This window comes from Urocampus carinirostris, chromosome 3 (genome assembly GCF_059441175.1).
Source record: "Urocampus carinirostris isolate Australia breed hairy pipefish chromosome 3, RoL_Ucar_1.0, whole genome shotgun sequence".
Classification (NCBI taxonomy): domain Eukaryota; kingdom Metazoa; phylum Chordata; class Actinopteri; order Syngnathiformes; family Syngnathidae; genus Urocampus; species Urocampus carinirostris.
This window is the reverse complement of record NC_142351.1, coordinates 13,827,625-13,836,864: the sequence shown is the minus strand read 5'-3', so window position 1 is coordinate 13,836,864 and position 9,240 is coordinate 13,827,625. Positions and strand designations below refer to the sequence as shown.

General features: G+C 37.5%; 1 protein-coding gene across 1 annotated transcript in view; it reads left to right on the top strand.

Moving 5' to 3' along the window:
- The first annotated feature begins 830 nt into the window (after nucleotides 1–830).
- Nucleotides 831–9,240, top strand: part of LOC148368746 (rho-related GTP-binding protein Rho6-like) — an 18,787-nt gene continuing 10,377 nt past the window's right edge. Inside the window, exons 1-2 of the mRNA XM_088330778.1 lie at nucleotides 831–1,117; nucleotides 2,695–2,782. Of these exons, the coding sequence (XP_088186904.1) occupies nucleotides 998–1,117; nucleotides 2,695–2,782 (208 nt within the window). The 5' untranslated portion in view covers nucleotides 831–997. The remainder of the gene's footprint in view (nucleotides 1,118–2,694; nucleotides 2,783–9,240) is intronic.

Genomic DNA, 9,240 nt, shown 5'->3' with positions numbered 1-9,240 from the left:
GTGCAGGCTTGGGGAGTAACGGAATACATGGAACGGCCAAAATGATGTTGGCAAGCTGGTTGGATTTATTTTCATTTTGTTTCTGTCGCATTTTATGTTAGTTTTGCCGGAGATCAAAGAGATCAAAGCCAGGAGAGAAAGCTTACCACGTGTTGTGAGTCATAATTTTACCTTTGCAGGTCTTAAAAATAATAATGACATAATGAAATAATAAAAAAAAAAAGCATTTTTAAAGGGGCGTCACTACTTCGTGGTTCCATGTTCGCTGGTTCAGAGCTTCGCAGGTCTAAAAGATAATAATAATAGAATAATAATAAAAAATATATATATATATATATATATATATATATATATATATATATATATATATATATATATATATATATTTTTTTTTTTTAAGCATTTTTGAAGGGGCGTCGCTACTTCGCAGAGTGGTTTTGGTCCCCATTAACCGGGTCTAAAAAAGAATAATTATAAAATAAATTTAAAAAAAAATAATATATATATTTATATATATATATATATATATATATATATATATATATATATATATATATATATATATATATATATATATATATATATATATATATATATATATATATATTTTATGTATATATTTTTTTTTAAGGTGCGCCTCTGCTTTGCGAATTTTCACTTATCGCGGGTGGTTTTGGTCTCCATTAACCGCGATAACCGAGGTCCCACTGTAGTTCCACACCCCCGATCCAACACAAAGCTAAACGAGGAATCCCGACGCTCAACAATGTGGGTGGAGACCTCCATCTTCTGCGCGAGGTTCTTCTCGCCCCGCCAGGAAGACACGCCGAGCGCCTATTGGCTGGCGTCACGCTATAAAATTCCCGCAGTGCTCTGCTCACTTCATCACCAAGCATCAGCCCCAAAAGAGACGCTTAAGCAACCGCCTCGTGGATTTAGAAGAGTATTTTGCCTCGTTTTGCGCATACTTTATTCATTATCTCATTGAGAGGCCAGCATGAAGGAGAGACGCCTCCCGCAGCCTTTTGTAGCGCGCTGCAAATTAGTCCTTGTCGGAGATGTTCAATGCGGTAAAACCGCCATGCTTCAAGTCTTGGCCAAGGACTGCTACCCGGAGGTAAGAGATTTATTTCTGCGCCATTATCGACGACAGGATCAGCAACATAAGACATCGACATCATGTTAGATTCGATTTTCGAGCAGAGGAGTAACGTTTATCAAAACCTCGCGCATTACGTCTTTATTACGTCGTCATAGACGTCAAGTGTTGCGCCTAAACTTGGTACGTGGAAACAGGAAAATCACATAAAAAGCTAGAAGATAGAATAACGTCACATATTATACAAACTTCATTAATTGCTGTTAAAAGTGTCGATAAAAACTCTTATTGTTGGGATATGATATAATGTTTAATTGCTGTTAAAAATTTCAACAAAAATGGTTCAAACGTCATATTGTTAGATATAACGAAATTGTGAATATGCTTAATTGCTGTTAAAAGTGTCGAGAAAAATTGTTTGTTTGCTGTTAATAGTGTCAATAAAGTTGTTCAAAAAAAAAAACTTAGAATACGATTTGTGACGCAGAATTATAAAATAGGATAAAAAATCTTCTAATTTGCATTATATCCAAATGGATTATACAGTTCTTGAAATGCGCTTTTCTAAATTACGGTATCATAAATAATCGTGAGTGACACATGTTGCTGAGGAATTTGAGCGTTTCGTTTTGAAGGAAAAGTGTGTGTTGCGTAGCGTCTCCTAGTGGTAAAAATTTCATTCATTTAGATTTTTTAAATACTCATTGGTCAATAAAGTTGCTATTACTTTACATAACATGAGGCTCACCTAGAGGGAGAAGCCATGATTGTCTGCTATCTTGTTGCCAATTGTAGCCCCCCAAACCAAAACTATTTTTTTGTCTTTTTCTTTCTTTTTCTTCTGTCTTCCATTTTTGCCTCCCCTCAAAGTTATTTTAATTTTTTCTTATTTTTCTTTTGTTCCTTCCTTTTTTCCTTTGTCTTTCCTTTCCCTCTTTTTTCCATGTCATCTATTCTCTTTCTTTTTAGTTCTTTTGTCTTTCTTTTATTCCTGTTTTTCTCTTTTCTTCTTTTTCTCTCCCTTTATTTTTTTCCTTTATTCTTTTGAATTTTCTTTTCTTCATTTCCTTCCTTCTTTCTACTGCTTTTTTCCTTTTCTCTTTTAACCTTTCTTTCATTTTTCTTGTTTTTTTCTTTCAATGATTTCCTCTCTCTTTTTTGTTCACAAAAAGCTGGGCTTAAATGAAATGATCTGCATTTAAATAGCGCTTTTCAAGTCAATGACTTCCCAAAGCGCTTTACAATGTGCTCCACATTTCCCAATAGTGACCTTGTATTGCAGCCATGTAAGACGCTAACCTGCTTATTGGGGGTATTGGGGTTCAGTGTCTTACCCAAGGACACTTCGACATGTAACACGGACGAGCCGGGATTCGAACTGGGATCCCTTGATCCCAAGACGAGCGCTTTACCTCCTGAGCTACTGCCGCCCCAAATAAGAAAATAAAAACGTTCTCTTTGAGTCTCTGTAGTTTGTGTTCTTCCTTGTGCTTCCTAGGTTTTCAGGTTCATTGTAACATACAGTAACATCTAGTGGTCAAATATTACACACTGTCCCTTTAAGATGAGTTACATAAAGGTTTCCTTCTCTCCAGACGTATGTCCCGACTGTGTTTGAGAACTACACGGCGTCCATGGAGCTTGATGGCCAGCGCGTAGAGCTCAGTCTTTGGGACACGTCAGGTAACAATGCATCCCTCTTCTGACTTGCGCCAGTTTCCTCTTTTGCACCTTCACCCCGCTTGTGTTTCAGCACAAGCATTCACTAGATTTATGTCAGTATTTTGTGTGGATTTTCAAGGAATTAGTTTAAACCTTCATTCATTCATGCAAGGTTGAGTTTCTGCTATCTATAAGGTTGTCAATGTTATTTGAAATAAATCCACATAGTATCTCTTTTGGCTAAAGTGTTTTCATGAAAATTTATGAAATTATTTATATGCTTGTTATACCAAAGGTGGACAAACCTTTCAGGGTTGCAGGCGCATTGTGTTAAATTTTTTTAACCAGGGGCCCGGACCTGGAGACCTATTCAATTTTTCTCATTTGCATTTATGAATAAAATATACATGAATACATTTACATGTTATATTGATTTTACATTTGTTTTAAACTACATTAGTTTTGAAACACAAATAATTAAAGTAAAATAATTATTAAGTCCCTGTTTTTAAGGGACAGTGTTTAATATTTAGTGCCTCCTATGTCATGACCAGAACGGAATCAGGACCCAATTGCATAACGTTTACCACAAGTTTTACTGAAAGACAGAGGAAGGGCTGCGCCAAATACGGAAGTGAATCTTCTGTAGCGGGCGATAGCGGTGTCAGGGACGGGAAAACAGGTCGATCGCTGGGACAGGAGAGCAAAAACGTGGTCGGGTTTACAAACGGTTCGTAAGCCGGGACGGGAGAGCAGACGTGGTCGGGATCAAAACAGGTCGTAGACGGAGACAAACGGGGAGATCAGGAAGGGGCAGGTGAAAAAACGGGTGCAAAAACAGGGCAGGCGGGAGTCAGGGTCAAAAAGGCTTGCCTTGTATCAACAGAGGTTTGCAGGCGGACTGACAACAGGAGAGTGACAGGACAGGGTTTAAATAGGGACAGGGAGCCAATCAGATAGCCCGCAGCGGCTGGCGCCAAATGAGCGGGCGCAGGTGATTCCAATTGGTAATCATGACATCCTAGTGGTACAACAAACATTCATTCAGTAAAAAAAAAACAAACAAACATAGATTTGAATTATACGCTAAATACCTGAACGATCATATCAATGTTAATTTTTAGTATGATTAAAAACATAGGTTGAGAAATTTGTATTTCTTCTACGTAGTGGAATCCCTACCTAAGGTCACCGTCATGTTTGTTTGGCAACTTGTTGCTACGCTGTGCTCTGTGGCACTGGTTTTCGTCGGCATTAGAATACAGTGCTATCCGGTGGTCAAATATTACACAGTGGGGGCTTTAAGGACTAAATTTGATATTTAGTTTTGTAGTATTTTGGTTGTATTTCTGTAGTAGTTTTTGTAATATTTCCGTTGTAGTGTTTTTGTAGTATTTATGTTTTTTTGTAGTTTTACTGAAGTACTATTTCTGCAGTAGTATTCTTGTATTATAGTATTACTCTACTACTCATTTCTACCATTTTTGTAGGACTGTATTTTTCCCTTCAGAATTAGATACAAGCATATTAGGTCCATGTAATTTTGTAGTATATCTGTAGTAGAATTCTGGTACTGAATACACAAAGCGACAGCGGGGACACGGCTGGCACGATTTTTGATTTTTTTTTTTATTGGTAGTACTTTATTAACATTTTTTGTTCAGCAGGCCGGATTAAATAGCTCCCGGGCCATAGTTTGCCCATACCTGTCAACCCTGAATGACTAAAATATGTACAGGTCAAGCTAAATAACTGTATTCTTCCTAAAATAATGTGTTATTTTTTATTTTAAGTAATCTTCGGAAATAATGACTAAATGAAAATATGTTTAATGAAATAAAATAGTTTTCATTCAAGGTAGACAAATAAATCATATTGAATGAAAATTCTATTCATTTCAGAATACGATCCTATGGAAATATTTCAGCGTCTGTGTAAAATGGTATAGCGAATATAGTTGACCCGAATTCCTATTTGTCTTATTTATAACTCTCACTGTTAGTGTAAGTTTTCAAAGAACAACAGTTCCCTACTGTGTATTGATGTTAGATGTGTTTGATAACACTTGTTGAAGGGTTATAAGTACAGCAAGCACAGTTTGTGTTCTCGCTGTTATGATATCTGTAATATTTTTGATATAGATGCCTTTCTTTCAGATACAGATAATGGAAGTCTAGTGTGTAATACTGCTATAGTAAAGCCGTAACTGCTGATTATCACTTACTTTACGTCAGATTGTGTTTGCCCTGAAGTAACGTAGATGCAGAGGTGGGTAGTAACCAATGTTCCCTCTAATTTTCCACGGGTCTGAGTGTTCACACAAAGTCGGTGAGCAATGCTTGAAACAACAGTGAGCAACCATAATCCCAAGTGTGGCAAGATAATTAATTATCAAACATGTCCAAAACTTGACATCAAGTTAGATTTTGCTGAGTTTCCGGCAATGCAAAATTATTTTTCTCTTTTGAATGAATTGACTCATGTACTATTGCAAAGGTTGTACGGCCTACAAACTTCGTTTGTTCTTACAATTCTTTCACAAGATATCCATTTCTTTTTATTTCCTGACGTATTTTGTCGCATAATATTAACATTTTTGGGGGCTTATTTAGTCGGTTGTAAGATACAGAACTGTACTTAATCACATTTTTTAGTGGAAGTACAATGTTGGCAACAAGATTCACTTGATATAATTGGAAATTATTTGAATGCAACACCAACTTTTTCTTCTTTTTTCCGTGTTTTTTTTCTCCTTTTTTTTAAATTCCTTTAAAAAATCTCATTGTGTTGATTTTTTCCGAACTATTACTTTTTTCTTTTTGTTCTCTATTTACTTTTTTCCTACATTTCTTTCTTTTCTTTTTTTCTGTTTTTTTTTTCTAAATGTTTCCTTCTTTTTTTCTCTTCCTTTTGTTCATTTTTTTTCTCAGCTTTTCACTACTTTTTCATTTTGGTATCTTTTTCTTTTTTGTTCTATTCCCCCATTCCTTTAAGTCATTTTGTGCATAATTTTACATAATATTTGGTCATGTTGGAATTAAAGAAGCAAAAACAACCTGAAGAGCCGTTTAGGACCTGAAAGAGCCGGTTTCTTTTTAGTGAGCCGAGCCGAAGAAGCCGGTTCTCTACTAACTTGACTCAACTTCGTTCTACTTCGACTCTACTTCAAAATACCGCATTTAGGACACAACGTCAGGGGAACCCGTGTATTTTTACCTTCATGCACTGTAACTTTGACTTAAGTCGCTTCTTAATTAGTAATTTTGAGCCCTCATTTTCGTGCGCTGGCTAGATTTTCTTGTGCGCTGAGAATGTGCGAGCAGTGCGCAATTGCGCATGCACGCAGTTTAGAGGGGACACTGGTAGTAACTGAGTACATTTACTCTGTTACATTAACTTGAGTCAGTTTTGGAAAACTTTGTACTTCCAGGAGTATTTTCAAATCCCTATACTTTTTACTTTTACTTCAGAAAATTTGTGAAGAAAAAAACGGTACTTTTACTTTCCTACATTAGGCAACCGTGAGATTTTTACTTCGTTACTTAATAAATCCCCTCCACGTTAGTACGCGTCTGTCTGTCTCTGCTAAGGCGCATTCATTTTGACGCAGAACTCTGCCAGGCTCTTCCATGTTTAACCAATCAAACGTAGCAGCCTCGTCACGTGACCATATTCAACTTCAGCGGGGGAAAGTTGTTTACGGATGAAACAGATAGAAAATGTCGCTAGCAATACCGACTATGAAAAACAGGGGAGGAGGAGCTACTTTTAAATTAAATGTATTTTATGTTGATTGATTGGTTGTTTGAAAAAGAATCACAACGTTGGTACAGTTACTCAGTATTTTTTTTAACCAAATACTTTTCTACTTTTACTCAAGTAAGTATTTGGATGACTACTTTTACTTTTACAGGAGTAATATTATTCCAAAGTAACTACTTTTACTTGAGTACATTTTTTGCTCTTCTCTGCGTAGATGTTATTGATAACCCCCACGGGTACTAATACCTTATAATGTAAGACGTATTTATACTGATATTGATACCCGGTTTCAGACACTAATCCAATATTAAGATAATTAAAAAAAAAAAAACCTGCTACGGCTTTGAGCAGTTTGTGTTCGATAGTATTTTTGGTCCTATCCCATGCTCAGGGTTGGGTAGGGTTACTTTATCTTGATTACTTTCAATTACTTTTGGATTACTCCAATACCAAATATGCTAATAAAAGACAAAAGAAACTAAATATGAATAAAATGACTACATTTTGTGCAGGCTTGGGGAGTAACGGAACACATGGAACGGCAAAAATGATGTTGGCAAGCTGTTTGGATTTATTTTCATTTTGTTTCTGTCGCCATTTATGTTAGTTTTGCCGGAGATCAAAGAGATCAAAGCCAGGAGAGAAAGCTTACCACGTGTTGTGAGTCATAGTTTTATTCATATTTAGTTTCTTTTGTCTTTTATTAGCATATTTGGTATTGGAGTAATCCAAAAGTAAATGAAAGTAATCAAGTTAAAGTAACCCTACCCAACCCTGCCCATGCTGACAACTAAAACCAGAAGTGGGTGAAGCACGTAGCATGGCACACTGACATAATGAAAAGTGTTATGTAAATCAGATCAATAAAGTAAAATCCATCCGCTCCCTGATGGATTTCTTTCATAACAGCATCGACTGCGGCATTCTGCTCTGAGTTGGTTTGCGGAGGCCTTGTTTTACTTTGAAAAAACACTTGCCCTAACCACGCTTATTGTGAGGACAGAAGGCACCATCGAGGGAAACTGAGAAAAAAAAGATGAGCTCTGGAATTTCTATTTCTATGAATTTCTATCAAAGTCAAATGAAGGGCAAAACAGAAATTTTCGCTCCACAGATTAAATAATCAATGACATTTAAAAAATAATCCTGTCATGATTGCCCATTGCCCTCACCTGTGCCCGCTCGTTTGGTGCCAGCTGCTGCTCGTTGCCTGATTGGTTCCCCTCCTATTTAAACTTACCGGTAGTGCTCTCATTCACTCGTTGTCAGTCCGTCAACGAACAACCGCACTTGCAAGGCAAGCATTTTGACTATGGCTCCCGTTCTTTTCCCAAACTATCCGGTATCCGGTATCTGGTATCGATCCCGTCTGTCCCGTATCCTGTATCGATCCCTAATCCAAGCCCCGTCCTCCTGTATCCTGCTCTTTATCGATCCCGTCTGTCCTGTACACTGTACCCTGTATCGATCCCTGATCCAAGCCCCATCATCCTGTATCTGGTATCGATCTCGTCTGTCCCGTCCTGTCCAGTATCCTGATTGTTATCCTGTCCGTCCCGTATCCTCCATTCTGAATCGATCCCTGATCTAAGCCCCGTTATCCTGTATTTTGTATACGGTATCGATCCCTTCTGTCCCATCCTGTCCGGTATCCTGCTCGTTATCGATCCCGTCTGTCCCGTATTCTGTATCCTGTATCGATCCCTGATCCAAGCCCCATTATCCTGTAACCTATATCAGGTATCATCCCGTCTGTCCCGTCCTGTCCGGTATCCTGCTCGTCTGGCCCTGGCTTCCTGTTTACCCGTGCCTGACTTCTCTGCCCCGCTTCTTCTGCCCAGCGATCGTCGAATCGCTGGCGTTTATGCTCCTGCGCATGGCTGCCCCGCTTCCGTAAATAAAGCTTGGTGCGAAAACGTTAAGCGTTTTGGGTCTACTGTCTGTTCGGGTTCTCACATATCGAGACAGCCTAGAGAACCTTATTGAACCTTCTGAAAATGAAACAAGATTCAGATCAGATTCAGATATACTTTATAGTCATTCTTGTACACACGTATACAGAACAAAATGTCGGTACATCTGACCCGCACAGTTTCCTTAAATATACAGATATAAGTATGTAGTATTGAGTTGGAGTATTGAAAAGGGATTTTATGTACAACAGTGCAAAAAAAAAAATTGTAGAATGAAACACGCAAGTGGGGGCTCATATAATGTACAAAAAAAATATAGATGTGCAATGGTAGGTAAATAATTATAGCTATGAGTACTGTACAGTAGTGCAAAGAGTGCAAGAGGAGCAGCTGAACAGATGTGCAAAATGGACAGTCAGGTAAAACAAGTCACTATACAATAACAATGGAGTACGGTAGTGCAGAGGAGAACAGATGTGCAAAAGGAGTGACTAGTCACAAGAGCAAAAGGAGTGGCTAGGTACAACAAAGCAGTAGTTTCTTATAACAAACATTATTTTGAGATATATTTACAAATTGCTTTAACAACAAACATCCATGCAACCTAATATCTAAGAAAATGTAATGTTTTTAAGTATAGTCTGATACATGTACGCAGTGGACAGGGTTGGGTAGGGTTACTTTAACTAGATTACTTTCAATTACTTTTGGATTACTCCAATACCAAATATGCTAATAAAAGACAAAAGAAACTAAATGTGAATGAAATTACTAAATTTTGTGCAGGCTTGGGGAGTAACGGAA